This window comes from Scophthalmus maximus, chromosome 7 (genome assembly GCF_022379125.1).
Source record: "Scophthalmus maximus strain ysfricsl-2021 chromosome 7, ASM2237912v1, whole genome shotgun sequence".
NCBI classification, from domain to species: Eukaryota; Metazoa; Chordata; class Actinopteri; order Pleuronectiformes; family Scophthalmidae; genus Scophthalmus; species Scophthalmus maximus.
Genome location: NC_061521.1, coordinates 11,124,204 through 11,152,191, shown reverse-complemented (window position 1 = coordinate 11,152,191; position 27,988 = coordinate 11,124,204). Strand labels below are relative to the sequence as shown.

Sequence of the window (27,988 nt, the reverse complement as noted above, 5' to 3'; positions counted from 1 at the left end):
ACGCACAAAGACACAGTCCATATTAGGGGAAATGGTTTAATTTGGAGACAGAGGCAAAGAAACACACCACACGTGAACAAACATTGACCAAAAAAGAACACAGTCTTTCGGCTACACACTCCGCTATGGGGGGGAAAAAACAGAAAACTCTACACAGGTAAAAAGCAAGGCTCAAACTAAACAGATAGTTAACTCTCCAACTAAGACAATTATCCACACAAGTTGTCAAAAATCCTGGTGACCAATTAACTAAGTGGACAGCACAAATACTTACATGAAACTTACCACGATTTATTGGATCCCCCCCCACCCCCACCCCCACCACCGAAACCGATAAACGAAGTGAGCAACGTGTAGAGATCCAAGTAAAACCAAAATCAGGCATCTTTTAGAGACAAAAAAACAAACCAAAAAAAATTGCTTGACACCACCAAGAGGCCGACCTCGAGACCTGGTCAAGGAGAGGCCACATTGAGAGGCCAGACAATTTTTTTCCCAATATAGATTTTTTTTTCTTCTTTAATTTCCAATATAAAAAGCTTCACTGGTACAAAATACATATGAACAACCAGTTGTAGAAATTGGAAAGCCTGTGTAGGTCTTTTTTCTTTTCTTTTTTCAAATCCCACCCAGTTTCAAAAAAATTTATATTGACTGAAGAGAAAAAAAAACTACTGTATGTATGATACAGATCACATCAGGATGCACCCACTTTGGCTTTCATCAAGCAAAAACATCTATTAAATTATTGGTGAAACATGAACAAAGTCCTACTGATAATCAGACAAGAAAATAACAAAGATTTTTTTTCTCTCTTCTTTTGGATCTGGACAATATCTATAGAGATGCAAAGCTACCACACACTGTCAAAAAAAAGAAGCACTTCAGAATATGAAAACAGAAGAAAAGGTGATTGTTAGAGCTTAAACAGGATTTGTGATGGAAGCCCCTGAAGTGAGTCAAGTTCTTGTCGGGACCGCAGTGGACTGTACATTGTGCTTTTTTTTTCTTTTCTTTTTTTTTTTCTTCATTCACAGGAATACTTACACTTACACTACATACACTGCTTATCGCAAAAGACCTGCAATAATTTGAGTGTTTCACACACGATTTTAATCTTAACATGGCTCCCAAGTCGTCGTCTTTCATTCCTAAACACATCCGGTCACCAACTGCCTGCATATCGCAAAGTGGTACAATATGTGTTCACACTCAACCTTTAAATGTATAGGGAAGTTTATTGTATATCTACACGGTTTTTTTTTAAACCAACTGTTCAAATTCAGTACATCACAATACACATTTACCAGTAACTCAACACATAGTGGGTGGGGGCAAAGGGGAAATAGAACAGGTCAAAAGAGCTTTAATGACACTGGCATAAATAGACAAAAAGGCGAACTGCAGCAATCTCTAAACCAAGGCCTAATAAGGATGTGTAGGCAGTTTCTAGACGTATATATGGCACTTTGAATATTGTATTGCATTTGGATAGAAAAAACACTGTAAAAAGCACATGCCCATATTAAAAAGTGAAATCAGTGGTACCTTGAAATTTTTGGGATAGTAATCACAACATTCTGCAAAAGTGATTAGTTCCCACAATTGTGCTTAGCGTTTCCTTACAAAACTACACTTTCCTCAAGCACTGTTTCAAATTTGGTACCTTTCTATTACTTTTTTTGGAACATTTATGTATTTTGAGAAAAAAGAATAATAATCCAAACTGAAAAAGTAAAACGTGACAATTGTGCATTTGTGTCGTAATCCTGTGTGTCTACTTTCACACACAAAAGAAACCCCTGAGTTGACAACTCTTCAGCGCCATCAGGTACGCAGTTTTAGGGAACCCTTCCCTTAGGGGGTGAAGTGGTTGTTATTTTACCAGGGTTGTAGTACAACAGACAAAATACCACCCCAGTAAAAATAATTGTAAACTTTGTGCTGAAAAAAATGGAATGTTTTTGTAAACCAACAATATTGTGGTCCATTTAGTGGTATTAATGTGCTGTGCATACTGAAACATGATACTGGAAGTAACATAAAAGAACATTCAGCAAAAAACAAAAAGCAAGTGTATGTGTGCGCGTGTCTAAACTAAAATGTGCAGAGACCCACAGGTCGTGTGTTGTGTCCGAGTGATCTCTTCCTTCAGGGGCTCCCACATTTGCAATGACAGAAAGTGTTGTGTCGCAGTGATTGAGTGTGTGTGTGTTAAAAAAACCAGATAATATTACAGGAAAGAATTGTGTGAAATCAAAAATACTGAGTTTGACACATGGGCACTTTAACAAAATAAAACAAACATCGTCTGGCATCTGTAAGATAAGCAGACATTGTAAATCATTTTTCAACGTGAGGCATCCAAACTAAACCAAAGTGAAACATCCATTATTAAATCATTAATGCGAAGTTCACAGAAATTCAACAAGACGTACCGTGGAAATTGAACTCAATTTTTTTCTTTTAATTTTTCTTAAACGCAGGAGGAAAAACTTAATTTGCCTACATACTCAAATGTGACCACTTCAAAAACAAAAGTAATTTTTCCCTAGAAGTTGAAATTACAATTAATGTAGAGTAATCTTTGACTTAAAGTGTTTTTCATCTACTAGAAATGACCCTTAAATGGCCACGCTGATTTTACAACTGATTTTTAGTCCTCTTTAAAAATGTAATACACAGAAGACCCCCCGACACAGATGACAATACAACATAATCTACAAAAAACCCAACGTTTTGCCTGGGTTCTGTTAGTTAAACTTCTATAGATTCAATGGTATAAAATATAGGTAATCTAAGTGTGCATTTAAACCACAGATTGTCTATTTGTGAATCAGTTCTAAAAAAGTTGACTCATGTAGGTAGTCATTTCTCTAAACAGAGCAAATGTACCTGTTATTGTGCCATCAATAGTTCAAAAAAAAAATAAAAGTAAATACACTGGATATTTTTGTAAATGAAAAGAACATATTTTGAAATAGCCTTGGTGTAAATCTTCACACTGCCCGCAAACTGTAGAGTACATTATACGGAGCACTGAGAGGGGTTTTTCTGCTCAGACTGTTGGACAGTTGTCTGAAGCATGTTTTTTTTTCTTTTCTTTAGAGGCCAACATATTGCTAATGGCACCAAATAGCACAGCTTTGTGCCAATCCCTGTATTCAACTTTCAAGTGAAGTTTACTGAGAGAGGTCGAAAGAAAGCAACAAAACCCAACAAAAAAAGCTAAATTAAAATAAGAAATCCCACAGGTTTTTTTTTTTTTTTTTTTTTTTTTTTTTTAAAACATTCGCAAAAACAAAATAGGTCTCTTAAATGAATTCAACGTAGGTACGTTTTCACATTGATTTGCTTGACCTATCTCCCACCTGTCACATTTCTATACAGAAAAAAACCAACAAAAAAATATACATGCAGAAAAATCAGGTTGAGCTAAGGTCAAGGGTCAGTGGGTGGCCAGGTATTGGTCAGGCGAGCTTAGAGAGACATCACAGACAATGGTGGGATGATGAGGCCAGGATTTTGGCTTGGCTTTCAACATCATGAAGACATGCTAGGCTAATGATGAGCAAACAGGCATGGAGATTTGTTCTAAAAAAAAAGGGGGGGTGGGGGGACAAAAACACGAAAGGAGACAGAGAGAGAGGAGACAAAGAGGGGAGAAGAGAAAGTTAGAGGCACGGCACAAGAATCGTTTAGCCATGAGGCACAAAACCAACAAAAACAATGCCAATCACCACATACAGTAACGGACAGTGCGGTAAACAACCCCCCCCCCCCACCCCTACCAACACAAAAACAATACACAGATTTAAGGAAGAGACACCACCAGGACACATGGCAGAGACTCCAACATGCACAAACTCTATACTTGGCACCCAAAGAGATCCATCTAGAGCCAGTCCCTTTGTGGGAGACTTGGAGGATGGATGGAATGACTGAAGAAGTTGTTAATAGAGAGATAGAGAGGTAGCCTAGCTCAACATGGCTTAGATAATGATACGACAGAGAGGGGAACGAAAGAGTGAGCGATAGATGGGGCACAGAGGTTGAAGAACGGAGTGGAAATGATTTTCACGCTAGGAATGACGCAGACGAACGAGACAGACTATATGCAAAACGCCAAACAGGTTGAAGCTCTGGGCTCGGGGGTTAACGCCACGTGGCCCTTGGCTGCAGCCCTTCAACACAACACCTGATCCTTAGTCAACCTGTCTAACTTGACCTGAAGGCAATGAAATGGCATGGAAACACATCTGATGCTCTCCACTAAATACAGTGACACAAAATACCTCCAGCGAACACTGACTCCAGTGATAGTCATAAATAATCATACACATTAAAATATTTAATCAGACTCAAATTACATGAGAAAACTGCAGGAATGAAATACAGGAAAATGTGGAACGATCATTGCAACCATATTCTCTATTTTTTAAATAATAGGGTAAGTCTCCCCCTCCTGTGGTGGGCTCCTTTCCCCCCGCCCCACTGAGTCTCTGCTGTGGTGACCTTGGCTGGAGGATGAACTTACCCTAGCAGTGCTAGCATTAGAGCTGGGGAGTGGGGAAGGCCCCGGGGCGAGGATCAGTAGGGCTTGCTGTCATTCTTGGAACGCTTCAGCTGAACCTTCAGCCTCTTCATTCCAATCTGGAAACCATTCATTGCCTGGATGGCAGCCTGCGCAGACACAGGATTGTCATAGCTGACGAACCCTGATGACAGAAAGGTTAAAGACGTGTTACGTACACATAAAGCTCCCCTAAACATTGTTTTAGCTTGAAAATGTCCCATTAAAACAAAAAGCTAAACTTAGTTTTTTAATAAATGTTATGTATACAACAGTTGTTTTATGAATTCTGGATCACAACAGACATCTGTTTGTGGTGATCAGACAGGAAAATGTTCTAGAGTCCCAGGAGAGCCGTCGAAATTTGGGGCCCCTAGTCGCAACACTCTATTGGCCCTTCCGTCAAATGGCAATACCTCATCAACTCTGTGATTGATGTTTTTGTGCATCTTTGCCAGAGGGCATCGAACAGAGTGAAGTTAATTTTCAAATAAAGATCATTTGCATATTCATCTGTAAATGTGATTTTAAACCAGTTAACATTTTGTGGGGGAAAGCATATTGCTTTTATACGTCTGGGATGGGAGACCTAAATGCTGTGAGACACATTAACAGTGCAGTTTTATCGGATACTAAGAAATGCTGCAAAGAATAACAGTTACGCAACTATTGCCTGCACTTTATCAATACCGCCTCTGCATTATTAAGAAGGGTGACCAGTAAAAATCCAGAAATTAATGGTGGCACCATGATAACCTAATATTCTGCACATGATGCACCAGGGCAGGCAAAGGGAGTGTATGAGTTACTCCGTTCAGAGGCCAAGGCACCAACACACTTACCAAAGCACTTGCTCAGATTGGTCTGTTTGTCAATGAAGACTTTGGCAGAGACCACGTTTCCAAAAGGCATGAACATCTGCAGGAGATCCTGGTCCCCAAACTCCTGGGGCAGGTGGTAGATGAACAGGTTGGCACCCTCTGGCCCTACTCCATTTGGTAAGAAAACCAGATACCCAAGTTAGATTACATATGTGCACACCCAGGGTAGTATTGTCAAAGCATTAACATTAACTATTAATATTTTTTAGAGAAAATCTGAGTGTGTTTATTCGTGCTGAGGAACTGCTCACCTTCCTTCTGGCCGCCAGCAATGCTCTGCTGCAGGAGAGACTGGCTGTAGAGGGAGGGCAGGGCGGAGGCAGTGTACTGCTGCATCCCTGAGTAGGCCTGGGTCAGAGCGTCCATGGAGCTGGCTGCCGACCCATTGCCCATGGAAGCGCCCAGGCCTCCATTCATGGCCCCCATACCTGTTAAACACAATCAAACTGATGAACTGTTTACATGCAAAACTCAAAACTATTTGGTGCAAGTTGTGAAATGTCTGTTCCATGTGCTTAAGAGCTGCATGAGTTGCCCACTAGGGGGCAGAAAGACTTTCTGGATTATGACGTATTGTTTAGGTGTGCTGAGTCCTTCCAGTCTGGATCAATTCATGTTGACAGAGAATAATTGACATGTAAATGTTATGTCATGTTATCTTTCGTCGTTGCCATTCATTCTAAAAGAAAAAGATTTGTGGTGTAGATTTGACAACTTAAACACAGGATCTCACCTAAACCCAAAGCCTTTTCTGCCTTTGTAGCACAAACTGCACTACCTATAAACAAACACCTGCTGGTTTAACGTTTGTGTTGGTAGAGGAACAGACAACTGGCGTTCTCGCGGATTCTGCAGGGTCATTAACCACCAGAGTTCATGTCTAAAAACAGCTTGTGAAATACAACCCAGTTTGTTTGAGGTATAGACCCACGTGTGTGATTGTTCAACAGTTGTTTAAAATACAATTGGAGAAGATTTTACACCTGGCGAATATTCTGAGTTGATACTGTCGCATTCCCATAACAGGTTTTTACCAAGAAGACCCTCTTGCATGTTTTTGGCCTACCACCATCTACCAAATGACACTGTGACAAACACAGCTAGATTGAGGGTTTTTTTGCCAGACAACCTTGCGTTGACTGAGGAGGCTTTCGTTTCTACAAGCAGCACTATCATCTATCTGAATATGCCTTTGGCAACTGCATACTTATACATCCAGCAGAGACAAGAATCAGTTGATGCTGCTTTTAAGTTAGCAATGGTGCATAAGTGACATTTTGTAGCTAATGTCTGGTTAGTACAAAGAAGATTCTCACCACCGACGCTGCTGGTTAGAGCGTTAAGGTTGTTGAGGCCCATAGAGGTCCCAGTGAGACCCTGCAGGGTGCCCAGAGATGCCAAGGTGTTCATGGCGGCACTGGCACTGGAGCCCAACGCTGAACCAGCTGCCGAGAGACAATTACAAAGGTAATATGGGTTACCACAAGTGTGAGAGGCTCATGTTCAAAACACGTCATAACACTTTAAAATGTCAGGCATCTTTGCCACAAATTGTTATGTTATGAGAGGATGATACAGCAATTAAAAAGTCTCTCTTAACGAGGAGAGGTTGTTATGGCGGCAGCAATATGCTTATCTCAGACAGATGGAGCCAACGTATATACACGGGCTCCAGATTATAAAGGAAATGGGGTCTCTCATAAAGCTTTTTAGGAGGGTGATTAACTCCCATAAAATCAATGAGGAATGGCTGATGACCTTTGCGGATGAGGGAGGCTTGTAGAACAGTTGGTAGGTACCATTACAGCAGCAGGAGCACAGACTTTTGGACATCTACATCTCAGCGGCTGAACGATTTTTATTTAGATTTAAATGTTATATTGGGGGATAAACCAGGAGCACAGACAAAGGTTAGTTTACAATAAAGACCAAACAAGGTCAAAAGCTCAGCAAGAAAACACATTAACAAGTGATCTAACGCAACTAAAATAACAAATGATCATCAGCACTGCCACAGAGTTGGACTCCTGGGCACATAATACTATATATGCATTCAATTTAGCACTTTGAGATTGCTTTTAGCAATGAAAAGGGCTCTATAGATAAAATGTATTAGTACTATATACAGCACACACACACACACGCACACACGCACGCACACACGCACACACACGCACGCACGCACGCACGCACGCACTACAAATTCAGCTCATGTTAGTGAGTAATCACCTGGACTGCCCAGAGCTCCCAGAGCTCCACTGTTAGACAGGGCATTGGCGGAATTCGGGCTGCCGGTGCTCTGAGCTGCAGCCGCAGCTAGTGTGGCCAAGTTCTGCAGTTGTAGGGGATTCACACCAGCTGAGAGACAGGACAAACAGACAGAGGTGATTATCACACACTTCCAAATTTACAGTACGCTCATGTCGCAGACACACGGCTTTCCAAAAGACTTGGAGAGCTTCTCCTTGGCCAACTTCAACATGTTACACTTTTCTTTGGCATAATATTTTTTCAGCACTTCAAAAAATCGCAACTGTTGCAACACCATGGGCCTTTCTAATCATTTCAATTCTAAGTTTTGTTTTTACAATTTGTCTATATATCTTAAAAGAAAAGTACAAAGCAATTTTATTGTTATGGTTTTCTTGTAACCGAAACTATTTTGAATAAATAAAGACATGTTTGCAGGTATTTGGCAGGGTTGGGTTCACACATGTAAACTTGGTACAGTAGTTATACAATTAATCCCATTCAGTAAACTACAGTTTTAGTTTTATTATTAAGACATACTACTTCAACATATTAAAACACACACTGCTTAGTTTGTTAGTTATATAGCAACATGGTGTGTGCTTTAAACAGTGAACATTATTCTTCACAGATGTGATGATTTTGAATTTGACCAATTCGTGATCATGTGCTGGGTGTCTGTCTTTAACAGGAGGCCGCACAGGCCTTGAGTAGCAGCACTGATTATTAATGTGCCACTGATCTGACAGAGTAATGCGATTTAAGGTTCTTAAAACCATGTGGGGGCGTAGAGCAATGAGTCACAAGGTTGGTGACATGAAAATTGTCAGTTTGTTCATATATATATATAGAGGATAGATTAAGAACAACAGTCTTGACATATGAAGGACTGAACTCACCTCCTAGTCTCTGGATACTATTGAAACTGCCTTGGTTACTGGTAGACGTGGCCTGCTGGAGCAACTGTTGATAAAGAAGGAAAGACAGGAATCAATAATCAAACGAGGAATGCACAATTTGGTCTTGCTCTCCAGTTTAACTGGTTCACACTGAATTTCAGAACACTGACTGCTCTGTTGCCATTGTGGTGTACTCTAAATTTTAGCAGGAAAAAGACAAAATTATGCTGATTTTAATTCTCTTCTGATGCCTTCTAATGTAATGATAAGTTCTGTTTGTTCATCTGATTATTGAGAAACTGAATTTCTAGGTGCTAATCCCTTTAAGGTCTGACATCAACTGAGGGCAAGATTTGTTCATAACTTTCATATTTGGACATTTTGGATTAAGAAAATATCACAAAATGACAAATGTCATATTCGTCACTGTTGAAGTGTAATAAGCTCGGTATCTCCTTGGCTTCCTGCCAGAAACCATAGACTACAAAACACAAACAGCTCAGCTGTTAATGTTATGAACATGTTTGAGTCACAAGATTATGAGCACATGCGGATCACATGCCAATGTTCTCGAGGCAGAACACAAACGGAGTCAATTAAATCGATTCACAGTTCAGGTCTTAAACCTGTGTGGAACTACAAATGATCTTATATCTTGTTCTTTTATTTGCATTTTGCTCCGCCACATTGTTTGTGCATTATGCCTGAAATTGCAATCAAAGGGTTTGATGCATTAAGACTTTCCAAGTTACAGACCAAATGGCTCCAGCATCATAATGAACACAACTCATCACTGAGAAGAATCCTGCCTTTGTCAAACTTTGTTGTTATTATTTATTTATTTTGTTCAAAATGGTGGTCTGTTAATCCATTCATCAGTGTTTCCTCTAGGATTTTCTACAGCAGCGGGGGCAGGCCGCTCCAAAACGAACAAAGCGGAAACCCTGATGCATTAACTTCATTCATGGATCCAAACACCTCATAATATACCAATATAAAACCACAAACTATATCTCACTTATCACAAATATATTACAAACTTTACAGACAACGTATTTCCTTCTATAGTGTGTCCAATGAAAAGACAGCATGTGGCTAAACTAAGAAAAAAAAGACATTTGCCATATGAGAAGACAAGTAATAGTGCAGCTCAGCAGGGTTGCATGTGAGTAACACTTACAGCCAGGTACTGCGGTGTAAGGGTCCCCAGACCAGCCAGGTTTCCCCAGGTGGAGGCATTGTTGAGCTGCTGAATCTGCTGTACAAGCTGCTGCTGCAGGCGTCGCTGCTCCTTATCTCTCTGTGTGTCAGCAAACTTCGCCACCAAAGGTGAGGAACAGCCCTGAAGCAGTGAAAACATTAACAGATGTTAGACCGGTTCAGAAACAAGCAGAAGAATCCACAGTTTATTAACCAAAGCAAGGGAGCAGTCATTAGGAGGAATTTTTAAAGGGGGGTTTCATCTATGCCTCGAGACAGTTTCCATATCAAAGCTAACACACAGAGGACAACTGCCATGCATAGCTGAGCCAGGCCACATTCCAAAAAGGGGGCACAGGACATTGCTGCAGACAGTTAATCTTTTTAGCACTTTTTTCTTAATCTGGAGTCCACAGACGAGCAGACAACATATGGAGACAACATTTAAAAAAATATATACACATTTACACAAAGATATGTCAGCGGACATTTACAGGAAGAATGCATAACAGTACACAGTCTCGCAAACAGACAGTCACATACTGTACGGACAGACGTATGGACACGAGGCATGCGGTGCAAAAGTATTTTGATAGTTTAGAGCCAGACAGGGACCAGGCTGGACAGGGAAAATGGCTTCTGCACCAGCGGCACCTCCCATGGCAGCTGAAAATTGGGGAGGTTATGGAATGGGGGGGGGGACAGGCAGTACCACCACTGGGGCCTGTGTTTAATATGATAGGAGGACTGTTATGTTTTTGGTTGGGCTCCTAATTAGACTTGGTCTGATGCTTCACTGGGGAGCCTCTGACCTGCTAGCAGTCAAATTACTGCTGCTCCACTTCCAAAGACTCCACTGGCTACACGAGGACGTGGACCCAGTTTTTGAAGAAATCTAATGGGGTGGCTGCTCCAGTCTAAAGTCATTCTTAGTTAACCTAAATTTGATGGGGTGGGCCGTTTTCCCTGTGGCCCCAAAATATAGACTGATCATGGTAGAGTCTGGTGGCAAGGCTCTCAAATATTATCACTATCGATAGACATGATCCATTTAGTCCAAGCCCAAAATTCGAAATAACAGAATCTAGTCATATCCTGCAGTGTCCTGTAAATACTATGTGCGAAGAAATACTTCAGGTTTTATTCAATTATTTTTCAGATGACAATGTAATTCTATAATCAATCATGTTGAAATGACTTGTGCTCTGTGATGAATGGACACCATCTGCTTGGATAGGTTCTTCATCTTTCCAACAAAAGGGGGCAGCAGTGTGTAAGGGGGTGGGGGGGTGAGAAATAGGTGCTAAGGGGTACAGTACCTCCATAGTCTGAGAGTGATGCATGGTTTTGATTGCATTCTGTGCCATTGCCCTGGTAGCAAATGTGACAAACGCACAGCCTGTAGGGGGGGAACAATAGGAGAGGGGGGAGGAGGGAGGGAGGGACAAGAAGAAACAAAACAAGACAAAAGGTTTGGACAACTCGTTATGAACCCCAAAAAAACACATTACAGTACAGAGAATGGCAACTCCCAAGCACACAGAACCACCCTCACTGGTTAGCACACAGAGAAAGAACACAACAAGGAGAACGGTAACACGTGTCACATGAGCACAGTGATTGACAGATTAAATTGCCACCCAGAGAGGCTCGGCTATGTGGTGTCATGATGAAACGGTAAACGAGACTATATGCGCATAAAATTAACACATATACACATTGAAAAAGATATGATTTGAGGAAATATGTGAGATATGCAAACGGGGTCATATATTCCATTTTAAAATTGTTGCTCTACTGTATGTACCAGGGAGAAAAAAGAGCAGCAATTCATGGCTCACTGTCTCTGCTATGAGGTTTTATCATTAATACATCGACACGAGAGCCCCATCTCTGCTCTCCTTCTGCGGCAGAGAGTTATGTAGGAGATGCAACGACAGGCTAATGCCAGCCTCTGTGGAGTGTGATGAAGGAGGCGGTAAAGGAGGAGCTGAGCCGAGTCGAGCCGCCTGCCAGCTGAGCCCACGAACACCAGCAGCCAGCGGTTGCCTAGGCGACGGACCATTGTGCCGGACAGCGAGTGCGGCGGCCCTTCACTGTGAGATGTGGAGGCTGACTGTCACAGTGACGGGAGGAAAGACTATGGGGATGCAATGGTTGACAATGGAGGTGAATAGCACTTGATTTGGGGGTGGAGGGGGTTGAAATGAAGAAGCAGGGAGGGGCCTGTATAAATACTCGATGAGAATATGTACTTGGCTACACTGGAGGTGGCGGCTGCGAAGCCAAGAACACAGTGCCTACCACCTACCTCTACTTTGACCATCTGGTCCCCGGAGGATTCGGCACTCTTCGATTTGTCCGAAAGACGAGAACATCATCCTGATCTCGTTCTCGCCGTATTTCTTTGAAACCATACCGATGAAGAGTTTTCTGTCCTCGACCGCTGCAGAGGGATGACAAAAAAGAACAGCTACTCGGTTAAAGCCCAACAATTGTGGAGCGGCAGTTACATCAACTGTGAAATCTTACACCTCTCTTTTTTCATGTTGGAGCTCTCTCCTTGTCATGCTGCCATATTTTCAGCCTCTCACTTAAGGTGCCAGCCTCTTGTACAAATCTTTGCAACTTGCAGCTTTGTTGTCCTCTGTCTACTTCACTGGACAGATGACTACATCACCCATTTGTGCTCCTGATTCTCTTCACCTGGTCTACTCTTTTACCCACGGTGCGTTTTAAAGCTTTTAATCCTCCTAACCCCTGACACTATATAGAAATTGTGTATTGCTGCACATTTCCTGAGCTAAGTCCTTTGCAGGCCTTCGTTTTGGCATTAAATTGACACGATCTAGCCCCTGCCTCTTAAAAAACTCAAACCTCAATTTCCTTGGCTAATTTTTTCCTGAACAGTAAGAATCATTTGGCTGATATCGCAGTGCATTTCAGATGATTCCACTTACCACTTGTTTTCTCACTGTCTGCGGGTTTCATCTGGATAGGATGATGCATCTGGGGGGAAAAAGGAGAGAAATGGTTCACTCCACACCTGTTACTGTTATGAACTATAAAGGGGCTCTGCCTCGTTATCTTTCAACACTACAGTATCATACCTTATCCCCCCACGTCAAGCATTTCTATATGCTTCTTGTTTTGTTCTTTCAATCTGAAACCATCATCATCCCTCACCACTGCAAGTTGATGGCAGGGATCAGATTCTCCTGCCTCTAATTTCACATCTCGCTGTAGTGCAGACTTGTGATTGATCTCATCGATTGTTTCTGTCAACATCCCTCATCTTTAGAACACAGAGATGGTTGAAAAGGAAGTATTTCGTTTCAAATTTACAGCGCGTTTTTTCAGAATTTGATGTAATACTTTTTCTTAACCCCTTACACAAATCATATCAAAAACATACGATTTAGAGTCAAACTAACACCTCTGAGCATGTCGCCATTTCCCAGGCGTTGTTCATTATGTGAGAAAATGGATGCAGAACAACTGTTTAAAAGATCTGTCATTTCAAGACATTGAATGTCCAAGGCCATTTTCATAACTTCAAGTGAATATATTTTGAGCACATTTACCTGCCACGTGATGTGAAATAAGAAATAAATCTAGCTGCGAGATGCCTGAGCAGTTTTTACGTATGCAAAGTGGTGGGTTTGTTTTTGACAAGCACTAAAGAGAAGCAGACAGATGGTCCGCTCAGTATGGGTACTGGCTAGCGTCACTGACGAAGAATAGCCAGGCACAGAAGGGAGAGAAAACAGGAACAGGGAAACAAGCTTTTCCCTACTGTCATGCAAACCAAACTCAGTCAGCGACAGTCGATGCCAGAAACAGTATGAACAGGAATTGGGATTTGAGAGCTGAGCTGTTAGACCACATTTTATTTGAAATGTCTGACTGATTAATAGTCCTTCAGTGAAGAGCACCAGGCCTGTGCATTGGCCTGCTACACACATTTATCAACCTGGTTCAATATTTGTCAAACTGGTTCATTATTTACCTGTAACCTCATTGACAGTAGCTCCTTTTCCTATAGAGTGGACTATTGATTAAATCGACACCACGAGTTGTTTGGTATAGATTTAACTGATTGCAAGGAAAGTCATTTAAAAGGGTTTGTACGCAGGGCAGATTTGTGGAGCTTTAACAAGCAACTGCACTTATTCAGGTTGACCGGGCTTAATCTTGCTAGATAAATCAGGTGAGGAATTAAGAGAGCACACTCACTCTCACCAGGCTCCATTTGGGGAAAAAAAAAAGGCTTGCCATTCACCTACTTTTACACCTCTAACTTTGGGTAATAAAATCTACATGTGCATCAACGATTCATGAAGACGAGCATTAAAAATTTGTTGCACTTTGTGGCGATTGGGTCATGTGCCTCAGTGAATAACCTACTGCCTGGTCAAGCACACTTTACCTGATACCTGTGTGTGCGGTGTTTGTGCATAGTGGGAGCTGAGATTTTTCACAGGCCAGACAGGCGTTCAGTGAGCCGAGAGCTCGTTATCGGCCAGCACACAGCCCACAGCCTGCACCGGGGACGTAGAGGGGCTCAAGCAGCTAAAAGCAGCCCATACTGTGCTTACTCACCCCACTTAAGGTCTTTATGTTGTGCAGTGCATTCTGGGCCTCCAGTGCAGCTTTTCTTGTATAAAAAGTTACAAAACAGCATCCTGTAGAGAGAGAAAAAACAAATTCAAACAATAGGCGAGGGGAAGAAGACAAACAGAATTAAGAGAACTCATACAGGCAGTAAATGTAATACGACAACTACTGCAGAGCAGGAAAGAAGCTAAATGGATGGAAGTGTGCTCTCCACATATCACGTTGGAAACGTGGCCGGATATTTTTAACACAAATAGATAGTGCACACAGCTCATGTAGGAGCTTGCAGCGAGGACACTAGAGTAATGAGATTGTTGCAGGCTTTCTGTCACTTGGTCATAGAGATGACGACAGGGTGAGATAGTCGCCTGGACGTACTGATGTACAGTCCGCAGGTCAACACACCTTGGGCAAGTCAGGGCACAGGACCAACATCCCAGAGAGTGGCACTGCATTAAATAAGAATCCATCAAAAAACAGCACAAAGAAACAAGAGGGAGCAGAACAGAGAGCAAGGAAGAGGAATAAGAGAGGGAGAGAGGTGGTGGGGGAGGGGGATGAAAAAAAGAAGGGCGGGGGAGGGAAAAAAAGCCTCTCATCCTTCCGTCCCAGTAGACTGCCAGTGGCGTTCCAGCCTGTCAGTTTCACTGGGCTGGGGAAGTGGAGCACTGCAGCGTCTTTGACCTACATAGTGTGTATTATGCTGTTACTGGAGCTCCCAGGCCGCGGGGAGGGCTGAACTCTAATATGCATCGAGCTGCTCTCTTCTCTCTCTCACAACCAGCTGAGTATCTCTCCCGCTGCTGCTTAGCCCTGCCTCCGATTTACTGGAGCTAAATAAACCATCCAGAGAGGCGTGAAAGTTATCTGATGATTTTTTTTCATGACCTGCAGTAGACGTGACCTACAAAAAAGCCACAAATCTGATGGCTCCTCAATAAATCCGTCACAAAGTGAACAACCAAAACGGAAGTGGGATTACAGCAATTTCAAAAAACGAATCCAACAAAACAAGATTGATGACATATAGCTGGTGAAGGGTGCATTTTCTGCCATGAAAATAAACATAAGCTTGACAGCATTGGTGTTGTTCTGCTTTGAGTAAATGGTCCCCGATTCTCCTAGTTGGGAGTATAACAACTGGGAAAGGTGGGCGGGAGTAAAAGTGATGGGTGTTAGGGTGCCGCTGCAAAGAATTCACCTCACACAGGCGGAGAAAGCCAAAGACCACTGTGATCAGGCCAGATTATCTATTAGAATACATTAACATTTCATTAACATGTCAATAGGGCATCGCAGCTGACACGCATAGAACAGGGGAGGGCTCTGCTTAAAAAGAGGGAGCCTTTGAACTCCTTAGCCTCCCAATGAACTGCACAGTGTTCGCTATATATTTATGTAAGCCACGCATATTAAGCACCCTGGAGATTTTGTGGTATACCTTTGAAAACACTTGGGATTTTTGGTAATGTTCGGCACATGTACACTTTTGGTAAAAAGAAAATGGCTGATCTTGTGGATTTAAGTGCTGTCCTGGTGACAGGTGTGGGAAAATATATATATACACAGGATGTGTTGTTGTTGGGCCATGACTCAGTGAAGTGAGGAGCTGGAGGAACTAAATCAGAATCAGTAGCTACATGTTCGTTTTTGCACAGTCCAGCCAAGTCCACATTAAACCAGAGAGTGGATTAATGCTTTTAGCCACAGTGAGTCATCCAACCATCATGGGAATTGAAATTTGGGTGATGTCGTAAACCCATGGCAGTTGTATCAGGGAAAAGGTTTACTTTATTCACCTGCAGTTAGTTACGGGAGACTGAGCACTTCCAGTGGCACTTTGCGGCTCTCTGCAGACAGCAGGCTTCCACTTCAGTCTCCTCTAATTGCAACCTTAACTGAATTGTTCAACACAGGCACTGTCTCTAAAGGTGAGCCCATCGATGGATGTCTTAATGGAAAATTGAAGTTGAGTAACACTTCCTTCGTACAATGCTCTTAGACCAGCATTGTAAAGTTAAACGAAAAAGAATATTTCTTTAATGCAGGGTTATGAAAAAAGGTGTTACTTATTTAACCCTGAAACATAGGACCATCGAATCATCTCAGCTGTAGGCACAAATATAGCTGCCTTGCGTGTGCAGACAAGCAATGCTGTGCACTGCCTCAGGGGACTGTGCTGAAATGTGATGGTAGTCGATGTGGCAATAACAGGGCTTTGTGTATCGTGCTTGCCCCTCTAAAAGCCAGGCAACTGGCTGTTAAGTACTGCCAAGTTTTACTGTACTTCTAGCCACTTTGGCAGGTAACAAACCAATATTTAGTTTTCCCAATTTATTTCTGCTGTGACCAACAATTTATTGTACAGTTAGCCGATTAATAAACTAATGTATAGTGGATTTGGTATAACATTTCCAAGTTCATGGTAATGAACAACCTCTGACGGTACCTTTGCTTTGAGGGGGATTCTGGGTGCGATCACGGAGGATGTTGATCTGGTGCACAGCTCCAAAAGGCTCAAAAAGTTCCTTAAGTTCCGTTTCTGACCAGGAGCGTGGAATCTGTCCCACAAACATCTTGATGGAGTCTGGGTCTGGCTGGTCCAAATGCTCCAGCGACCCGTTCATCTTGCTGCCGTTGCTAAGAGAAACAAGTAAAAAATAAATCAAAAATATGTTACTAATATACAAGCATCTACACAAAATGAATTAAATTAGGTTCAGTCAGAGGTCTTTAAGAATCAAAACAACCCTTAACTAGAGCAGTGAAGTGTCAAACCATGTGAAAGACAGCCTTTCAAATGAGAAAAGGTGTGGACACATTCTGGGGCCACGCCTAATAATATTCTTAAATATAAGTATCAGTTAGTTGACAGATAATAATCTGAAATCAAAGTGCAGGAATTGGTTAGGGTTTTTGACAACTTATAGACAACAGCTGCATGGAGTCATTTTACTCATAGGTTTCATCACCTTCCGTCAAGCTAATGTTAAAATCTAATGCACCCTTTAACACTGGTAACCTTGGACACTTCTGTTCCAGGCCTTTTTTAGATGTGAGCGGTCAAAATAATAGTAATAATAATGGTTACAGAAGATCTGAAAATTGAAATGTTAAGTAACATAATTATGTAGATTTGTCAGACTTAAAACACCAGTTCATTTGATTAAGAGGTTACAACAAAACACAAAACCAGTTCTACTTGTTCAGTCTTCTCATTTTTTTTAGCTTACAAGTTACTTGTGAAATTCATGGATTGGTCGTTACAATTATCATGTCAATTCTCATAGAAAATAAATAAAAATATATGTTAGCCAATTTACTTTCTTAATCACCAGTCCATTTTAATAAACTGTGGTTTCTGCCAGAATGATAAATAGCAATGTGCCGCTCCTAGTCGTTGTCACAAAGAGTTGCGATCCATTTCTCTCACAAAACAGTGTTTGGGAAAGTGGTTTGAAAGCCATTTCTTTTAATGATCTATCTGAAATACTCCGTTTCATCTCTTGGGCCACCTCCCTAAAAGCCCAATCTGCTCCTGCTCCTTACCCAGAGCCTTCCTGATCAGCTGTTATCACTGATGTAGCCACGGTAACAATGGCATTGTTTCTGCCGTACCAAAGCTGAACTAGCCGCCGTAGCTGGAAGGCGAGAATGTAACATGGTGTCATTTACGCTTTATGGGAAAGCCAGGAATGCAAACAAGGCATTTAAGGCACGTCAGCAGCAGTATATGGTGAGGGAGAGAATGAATCACTTTTTTTAGCAAACTCAGGTCTTAATAAGTTCTACATGCACAAAAAGCTACATGACACTAAAGGAAAGGGAAAATCCCAAAAGGCTTAATATTCACACTTTCAAAAGGTTGACAAGAGCACTAAACCCTTAGAACTGTCGCTATTTAACGTCTAGGCGTAAGTAGATTCTAAAAAAAAATTGTTCACAATAATGGATGGTGTAAAACATTGAATTGCATAGTCAACATTACATCGAGCAACAGTAAGGGGGATTGCGGGTAGTAGAGCAATGATGAAGCTGTTTGAAATACTAAATCGTGCCATTTTCCTTTGAATCAAGCCTTAGGGACAGAGAATCAATACCATTTCACCTACGACCATAGCACCTTTGTCTCACTCAAGAGAAAATCAAGCGTATAAGCGTTTCCTGACAGTTGTTGAGGCGCTGGAAACACAAATGAGGCCACATCAACAGCCATCGATAGGTATTGGGGCAGGCGAATAACATTAAGCAGAAAGCATCACTCAATACACACTGTGGTACTACAGAGGAACGAGAGGACCATAGTTAGACAAAAAGTAAGGATTACACACATAGGCCAGTGAGATGGACAAAGATGCACTTAAGATACACTTATTTAGAAACAATTTGACACAGACCTTTGGACGCGAGCCATCCATCTCTTACAAATTGAGCCCAACCGCTCTGCAGAAACACCAAACTCCTTGAGCGACCTAAGTGACATGCTTACAAATCACACTTCAGTTCTTTTCTTTTTTTTTAAATCCAACTGCAATCAGTGTGAACAGCTTTTTCTCCCGGAGGCTGTCAATACATTCAAATAATAACAAACTGAAAAAAGAGCCTCTCCACCAAAAAGAGGTGAGTGCCCCCCTCCTGCCACAAGCTTCGAAAGCTACACAAAACAGAACCGCAAAGCTCTAAACCTCCAAGAATCGTTGATTAGCAGACAGCGATTTTGCGGTACATCTTCTCTTCGGGCGCTCTGGCGATGGTACAGAGAGTAACCTACAGCTTCTTCACCACAGCAGGGGGAACAATCACATATTGTTCCCCCATGCTGGAGAACACTATTCACCGTTCCTCTACAGCACAATGGGCCAAGTCAGAGAGATGCTGTGGAACACAGACGACTACGCCTGCTAAGGCCACAGTAATGAGTGAAACCATTTATGCAGTTTTGCAAGTGACACTCCGCCGCCATTTTGCCGAGGGCCCTTTGGTGAGCTCTCGCCGTAAAAACGCAAATCTCACTTGAAAAATTGGATTTGTGTCACAGCAGTCAAAGACGCGAAGGCTCAAAATAAACTCCCCTTTACATTCATTAAAGCCCCCTGCAGCTGTGTGTTGTCTCTTCAATTAAAGACAAATGCAATAATACTTTCTTTGGACTGCCAATTCCACCCCCACAAAAACGACAGTTTTAATTGCTGCAAAACAGTTATCAAAAGAGTTGCATTTAAAAAGCAGAGGCATCAAGTGAGTTCATAGAAACAAAGAACTTGTTTCATGAAGACACGTTGCTGTCAATGCTTTTACAAGTATATTTTCTTCAAGGACTTAAGTGACAGAGATGAACTTTCATTCACCTTAGACACATTCATGGTGGCGCATTACCAATAAAAGGTACCGACTCCAAAATTCTTCAAATAATTCTGTCAATATAGCCCTGCTCTGCTCCCTACACAGATGGTACTGATGAAGTCTTTTTCAGAGCTTCCACAAGCAGCCTGGCGATGTGGCAGCTCATCACGCTCCAAGACACCCAGCAGCAGCTGACGAGTCACTCGGAGCCACGACAGTTGCATGCTTACTGCTGCGCCACCCATAAAAAAACAGGTGATTTATCTGGACCATGTGTCTTTTGGTGATCTCTGACCGTGCTAGTATGCCAGCGACATCTTTGCTGTGCCCATAATAGAAAGTCAGACAATTTTCCTGCTAATGTACATGGATTCTGAAAGCTCAGCATTCTATGCTTGAATGATGCTCATCCTTAAACCTCAAGGGGTAACACCAGCAACGTGTCACACGATTTTGTTGTTTCCCCGAACTGTTTGTGGTCACTTGCTTTAATAAAAAAATCCCTGTCAAGAGACTACAACTTGTTTCTTTGCTTTGACCTGTTCTGGCAACCAGCAGTAAACTGCTGTCATGCTTTGTTCGGGATATATATATATATATATATTTTTTTTTTTAAGTCAAAGATCAAACGGACTTGTAATGCCTCTGGGAAGAAAAATCTGTCAAATGAAACAGCTGTTCGATAGTGCCCTCAAAAAAAAATAATGAGATGTTTCTTCTTTCAGGAAACCAGTGGCCTTATAAGCTGATTCATCAAGACACCGAATGCCTCTAATGCCTTGGTAATATCTTTGACATCTGTCAAGCAGAACATAATGGGTTTCTCTTTCAACTTTTGAATAAGGTTTCACCCGCTTGGAATAAACATAACCTCATGACCGGCCTGAAGTTGTAACTTGAAAACTGGCCACAGAAAACAGTGGCAGGATTTACAATACGTTTGCTGTTGGACCCTCGAGCACGAATCACTGAGACTCATGGCCAGGGTTTTGAAAAAGAAATGACGACCAAGAATGGATGTTGGTTGAGGACAGAAAAAGATAGACTATGTTACTCGATTTCCATATCAAGTTGTTGGCATTAATCAGTACACTGTGGTTCTGATTATTACAAGATGTTTTCCTCCTGGTATTAACTCCAATTCGGCTCAGTATGTCTTGATTTCATTCTTGAATTTTCCCTGATGAAGACAGATGTGTTCAATCAGCCTCTGTATGGGCTGCATGTTAACAGGCGGCCAGCATCTGATGACAAGGCCCGCCCCATTAGCCCCATAATCACACAAGTGTCCCTGGTGATTATGGATGACGTTGCAAAAGTAAAGCTTGTGTGAACGAACAGTCTCGCATCTCCACAGTGGCAGCGCTATGGAGATAGGTCTGACTGCACCCATTATCATACTGCAAGGGGGGGGGGGGGGGGGGGGGGGGGGGGGCACGCTATGGATGATTTGTGTTTCTTTAAACGGATCAAATCTCAGGGATAATATTCACTGTGAGCTAATTTACCCAACCTAGCTTTTACCACGGGTCTGATCACTCGATCACGATTGGGACATGGTAATCACATTTCCATGCAGTTGGAATAAAATAGGTGTAATTAGTAATATTGACAAAATATACAGTTTGTCATAACTTTAAACTGCATAATAACTTGCAAATGAAAAATTTGTTTGTTGCGTTGGGTATTATTTCCTGACTAACGAAACAAACACATTGGGGATACCATGTTACCTTATTACCACCCAACTCCATACAATATTTTTTAGCATGGAGGTTACCAGCTCGGGAGTTGCTCTCATGGTTTCCCATAGAGAAGGCGCTTTTGACAACAATATCAGCAAAGCGGAAGGGGGGGGGATTACAGCCTGAATAGTCAGGCTTATGCCCACGGCCCACATCAGATGAAGTCAGACTATGAACAGTGAGTAAGGCAATGAAATAAACTACTCACACTTTTGTCAGCGTCAGACGGAGAATGAATCAAAATCTTCAGGTGAAGAGACACACAGTCCACTAAAAGCAGCAATTACACGCTATCACTTTAGCAGAGTATGCATAACAAAACTTGTTCGGTCGTCCATTATCCTAACCTGTGATGGTCAAAAGATATTTTTTTGTTATTTTTTGATTTCAGTTGGTCTACAAATACCATAAGTTTCTCTATGGTTGTGTCCAAAAACCCAACCCTCATTCTCTACTTCCTATAAAGACATTCAGCAGGTTACAATAAAGTGAGCAATGAATAAGATTCACTGAGATTTAGCTGAAATTTGAATTAAATATCCATCCAGAATCTGAGTGTAAACTCTACATATAAATCTTCAGATGTGGACAGTTAGCAAGGAATAAGTGTACACGCCATAGATATTACATTTTTTTTCCAGGCCTGCAACTAATAATTAAATTATTGATTAATCTTATTTTTTCAAAAATGTAAGAAAATTGCCCTTTATAATTCCCCACAGCTCAAGGTGATGAATTCAAGGGGCTTTTTTTGCAGGATGGTAAAAGCAAAACCAGAAAATATTTAGTTTACTTTCCGACAAAGAAATGAAGCAAATACTTACATCTGAGAAACTGGAGGGAAACTTATTCCTATAGAAGCACCTTCACATAAGTCATTAAACTGTACATGGATTCATTCTGATCAGGCTGCAGTTTGAATTGGTGGTTATTGGTTCCATGCTGCTTCAGTTTATCTTGGAAACATTATGCTACTAATATTCAATTTCAGAATCATAAAATCTGATTATTTTGCTGCTTCAGCATACCTCTGGTGACTAGACCTTGGTTAATAACTAAACAGAGTCATGCAGTACTAACAATTTTATGGGCATAGTGGGTTCATCTGGTCTTATGTAACCCTGTACTAGAATATCTTCTGTTTGCAAAGTTTGCAGAAGAATTTGCTCAACCTTCGAACACACTGCAGATAGGGGCCACGATTAGGTGGCTCCCAAGGCTATGTGCATGTTGAAGCTAGGACGGTCAGTCTAGTAATTATTGCTGCGCCAATCTAGCAGCAGGGGCAGAGAAACAGGTGACGGGCTCGATCAGAGCCCTCTTACTCTTGGCCGTCAACATCTGGTTGCATGGCACTCTCCCGCCACCACGCTCACAGCAAAGGAAGAGAGCAGAACAGCTGGTCTGAGCAGCCCCTGGACCCCGTGCCAAGATCCCACACTTCACACAGATCAACAGCTCCCCGGCCACAACAAAGGGGATCACCGTGACGCTTAGCCTTCTGACATAGCACTATGGCTGCGTTGGCTGCCAAAGGATCACGATTAAGCCCCGATAGACACTTACACTGTCAACAATCAGAGGGATAAATCAATCAAATACATATGGGGCAAGATCTAATCACTAGCTCAACGTCGCCAAATATCGGACGAGACATTCTTCAAAAGGCGCCCTTCAAAATTGAGCATATTGCATATGAGGTAATGCATATTTCAATTATGCATTACCTCAATGTAGTGTTATAATACCAAGAAGAACCTTCATCTATTACTTGTAAACAATATTCGTTAATTTGTCGGTTATATTCTCAGTCGATTGATTAATCATCTGGTCCCAAGAACATATAGATAGAAAAATAATAGAAAATAATGAATATGCCCCTCAAAATTTCCCAAAAGCCACGGTGACATAGAATTTACTGTCGCTTAATAAAAAGAAAAGCAACAAATGTCCTAATGGAGAAGTTGGGACTCAGGAATATTTGGGACTTTCCATGCAAAGATTGCAAAAATAGTTGTTAATTATCTGCTTCAGCAAAGTCACTTTTCAAGCAAAACTGCTTGAACCAACATCTAATGGTGAGGTTTTGCTGTGAATAAGGGTTTTGGATTGTCAACAAATAAAACCATACATTTACGTTAGGAGGGAAATGTTCCTCCTTTTTTTTTTAAATGTTTCATAGACCTAACAAACAAACAAACAAAATATTACTGACAGATAAATCATTGTATGATAATAGTTTGTTGGCCCTGATCAAAGCAGTAGAATATAAAGGGTAAATATAAAAAAGAAAATACATTTAAAGGACAGTGATTCAGACCAACAACACCAGTCTCATACAAGAACCGTCCCCATTCAAACAGTTTAAAGATCACTCTCACAAGAAAAGACCAAGAAAGTCAGACCACGAAATCAAAAGACAGGGTCCATTTTGTTGCCAGATAAAGTCTGGCCTCCTGAAAGTGCAAACATTTAAAGCTCACAGTCTTGTAAAAAAAAAAAATTTGAAATGTGATTGCCAAACAGGATTAGGCGACGTTACGTCGAGAGGACACGGGGCTATAAATGTGGACCTCTGAGCTCGGGCTCCTCTCTCTCTCTCTTGTTTACATGCGCTGTCACAAGATTCACATTAATGGCTCAATAATGTAGGAAACCACGTGCTCGCAGCCGTTAAGTAAGCACTCTCCATTCAACATGGAGGGGCGCCCGCGCCCGCGGCCGAGCGCCGCAGCTAGCGACGGGGAGCTAGCTCGGCGGCTAGCGCGGGGGCAGCCCGTGTGCTGCCTGCGAACAATGTCCCCCTAACGCGTGGCTTTCGCCAAGAAAGCGACGAAACAACCATTAGCTCGGCAACACTGCGTGTTATCGGGGCACTCCGAGTCAACTTCGACACGGTCACACCACCCAGTGCACCCCCCGTGGAAAACCCACCCGACCTACCGTTCGACGAGCACGCGCCGACGTTAAACTTGTCCGCTCGTGTACAAGTGGACGAGGCGGCGGAGTCGTGTACGAGTGAACCGACCGCCGATATCTGGGAGCTAACCGACGCTGCTTTTCAGAGCCGATACCGAAACGTGCGATCTCCGGAAGCACATGTCACTTGACGATAGTAGCGCCGAAGCCAAACTGCGTGTCCCGTCCCCCCCCCCCCCCCCCACCCAAGTCACCCCGGCTGATACGCGTTAGCCGCGGCGTGTTGTGTGCTCGGTCGAAGCCGGCGAGCGGCGTAACGTTTACCGAGTCGACTCCCGCTGCGGTCGGCGGTGTTCTCCGCCGAGTCGAACGAGCTACTTCCAACTCCAGGTGCGCCCTGCCGTGTCATTAGCAGCGTTAGCATCCCGGCTCGACAGCCGAGCTAGCGTCGAGCTAACTCCCAACTCGCCCCGAGCTGAGCGCGCGCACGCTCGCGCGCGTGTGGGTTGTGTTTTCCTCTTCTTTCGCTTGCTCTGCTAATACAAAAAAAAACCCACTCGCATTCGTTGGGTGGTCGACGAGAACACGGCACCACGTCGACAGTTGGATTACTTACATCGAGTCGCTCGAAGTCATTAAGCGACTTTCCGCCAGAGGGTTGAAGTCGAGGTTGTACGCCGAAGTCATGCTCGCAACGCCGTCGGTCTAACAATGAGAGGCGACGTCCGCTCGCTCTCGGGCGGCTCAACTCCGGCGAGACGGCGAGGAGACGAAGCGGAGCAGGTGCAGGGAGGGGGCGTCTTCCTCAGAGCTGCATGAGAGGGAGAGAGCCGGAGGGGTGTGCGCGTCTCTCTGTATGTGTGCACGGGTATCCGCCTTTTTTTTTTCTTCTTCTTCTTCTTTTTTTCTTTCCTTCCTTCCTCCTGATTTCACTCTCGTCGCCGACTGAAATGCATTCAGGCAACACAGACTGTCACAGTGCACAGCGAGCTGCAGCAAACCAGAGGCGTGGCCTCCTCGACACAAGTCTGAGACCACGCTGCCTCTCTGCTGCCATACCTCTCTCTACAGGGACCAGCACATGGACCGGACTCCGTTAACAGTCGATATGATGGTGTTCTATCTGCCCGGCGGTGACCCACAGCAATTTCAGAAAAATAAAATGCGCAATTAGAAGAATCAGCCCAATCCAAGCCTTCTTGTGAAGGGGGGGTTACAGTGTGTGGATGAGTCAGGGATCTAATGATCCTGATTAGACAGAGACATTTATGGTGTTTAAATATAGAAGCCGCCAGGTCATTATCGGCCGCTAAGATTAACAGTGCCGCTCCTGTTTCCATATTTGCCCAGCAATCTAAACCAGGCTCCTGGCCTTTTTGTGTTTCAATCAATTTTCTTGCGGTGATTTTTTGGACTGAGGTCCATAAATCTCTCGCAGTCCAAAGGGAGATGGTCAGAATGCAGTTTTTCTTGCTGTCTTTCCCCTCGGGTCATAGGTCATGTTCCCCTTTGTGCCGGGCCGTTGTTCCCCCGGGGGAAGGGGGAGCCTGTCTCCTTTTGTTGTGCTGGACTTGCAGGCGAGGCCGAAACACTTGGGGGGGAAAGGTGTGTGTGTGTGTGGGGGGGGGGTCGTTGTCAAGTACTGTTTGCATTAGCAGAGAGGCAGGGTGGCAGCGGAGGGGGGCACGCCTAATTATCAAACCATTCATTACTGCTCCAGCAGCTGCACAATCCAAAAATATTATTCATGGCGGGTGTTAAGAAACATCCCATTTGTGAAATCCGACTTAATCCTTGTATCCATAGCAATTTCAAGGCAACCTGGCATCAGTGCAGACTACGCTCTATTAAATGGTGCCTAAAAGAGGTCTGTATGCATAATGAGATACGCGACCTATTTTGCCATACATGCAGAAGAGCCCACAATGCAACATGCACTGCCATTAAGCTTGAGGGGATGCTATAAAAAGGGAGTCTAAACCTCTCTGGAGAATCCGGTTTCATTAAGATGGAGGAAAAATACAACAATGTCATCCCATCTGCAGCATCCACATATTTCCTTTGACTCAATTAGATCTCAGGGGAGCTTATTGAATAGATTTGTTAAGGGAGAAAAGCAGGATTCTTATTAAGAGCCGCCCTGTTTCCCTCATGGGTAGGTGCAGTTTATACAGTGCAGTTCTCTGTGCGGTACAAAATGCCATTGCAACAGTTTATTTCTACCATTTGGTCCGCATCCCCTTGTCTTGACTTCAGAGATGCTTATTGGAGTCTATTCCAGAGGCCGGTGCCTCGTCGCTGGCACCTTCTAATACTAGCCTCCTGTTCTTAAATCTGAGATTATTACTACTGTAATCCTATCACAATCCTCCACACGTAGCATGCTTTTGTTGTTTACATCAAATGTTTCCCCCTCGTGCAGTGGGACCGGGGTCCCGCGGGTCAGTCCTCATTATCCAGCAAATAAATTTGTACCCTTTCATGACAAGCTGCGCAGGGTAAAAAATAGGCCAGCGTCAAACCCAAATGGGTCACACTGTGAATTTTTGAGCATCATCTTGAAGTCGTGCTTTGTCTTTGCTCTGCCTATGCTGAAAGCGTTTGCAGAATGGCGACCAACTAAAAAATGGAGAAAATGGAGAGAGGGAACACATCATCTTATCATGGTTTCTAAAGGAACTCAACATTGTGTCAAGATGTCCTGAGCAAACATGATAACAGCCCCCTTCAATGACCAATTCCCCTAAATGCATGCAAATTCCACGATGGCTGTTAATGTTTGTTCTTTTCAAGATAATTGTTATCTTTTTTTTCTTTTTTTTTTGGAATGAGGAAGTACAGTGAGGCCTGGGCTGGTTTTAGTTTTTCACTGGCCTTTGATATGCAAATAGAAACACCTGCATCACTGACACATTGGTCTGTCTTTATTTACAGTTGATGCAGATGGCGGAGCCCTTGTGGAACTTTGAATAGGAGAGCGAGGTAAATCTAAAGATGTAAAAATTCGAAGGTGTTTATTTTCCTATTCCAATCCATTTTAAGATTTTAGCGCTAAAGCATTACTTACTGAATTCATTTTTTGTGTCTCCTGAAGATGGTACGTACATATATATATGTACTGAATATAGGGAATATAGGGACACCAGGAGAACACTACCCCTCAGACATTCCCACAGTCCCCATCACAGCAGGAAGAATGTTTCAACTGGAAACAATACATCCTATGACAATATCCAGCCGAGACAAAGAGGCAGTCCAAATACGGGCTGCTCCACAAAAGCTAGCCCAGATTTCAACGAGGGGCCAACGTACCTCATAGGCAGGTCCTCATTCCTGACAGAGATCCCAGCCGCAGAGGGGGGACAGCGCATGCTGTTGGCATACAAACTCTGCACCAGAGCCAGCTCAGAAGAGTGTTCCAACATCGGTGCTCTGGAAAAATCCACCCGTGTAAAGGACACTTTCTTCTCTTTCCCTCTTTCCTCTATGTGTTTCTCTCTCTTTCTCTGTCTCCCACCCACTCTTTCTCCTCGGCGTTAGTGCAGCAGAGCGGCACCCACC

At 42.8% G+C, this 27,988-nt stretch overlaps 1 protein-coding gene and 1 long non-coding RNA gene across 11 annotated transcripts; one reads left to right on the top strand and one right to left on the bottom strand.

The window, feature by feature from the left end:
* Positions 1 to 22: 22 nt before the first annotated feature.
* On the bottom strand, positions 23 to 27,960 carry LOC118315644 (CUGBP Elav-like family member 2). Of its 10 annotated transcripts, none has more exons than XM_035643091.2 (14): positions 27,740 to 27,960; positions 16,870 to 17,060; positions 14,406 to 14,488; positions 12,764 to 12,812; positions 12,115 to 12,276; positions 11,123 to 11,202; positions 9,784 to 9,945; positions 8,604 to 8,667; positions 7,684 to 7,812; positions 6,771 to 6,899; positions 5,706 to 5,882; positions 5,416 to 5,559; positions 4,538 to 4,718; positions 23 to 3,594 (listed from the first exon to the last, which is right to left on the bottom strand). In XM_035643091.2, exons 1-13 carry the CDS (start codon positions 27,850 to 27,852, stop codon positions 4,591 to 4,593), a joined length of 1,611 nt encoding a protein of 536 aa, XP_035498984.1. In that variant the 5' UTR covers positions 27,853 to 27,960; the 3' UTR covers positions 23 to 3,594; positions 4,538 to 4,590. The 10 variants fall into 10 exon arrangements, with proteins under 10 accessions (XP_035498984.1, XP_035498982.1, XP_035498986.1 ...); XM_035643089.2 differs by having other exon boundaries at positions 5,416 to 5,562; positions 27,740 to 27,958; XM_035643093.2 differs by having other exon boundaries at positions 12,115 to 12,249; positions 27,740 to 27,957.
* Positions 25,144 to 27,843, top strand: LOC118315651. The gene is made up of 3 exons (XR_004794897.1): positions 25,144 to 25,281; positions 27,362 to 27,409; positions 27,522 to 27,843. It is a non-coding gene; the product is annotated as an uncharacterized LOC118315651 (long non-coding RNA).
* Positions 27,961 to 27,988: the final 28 nt, after the last annotated feature.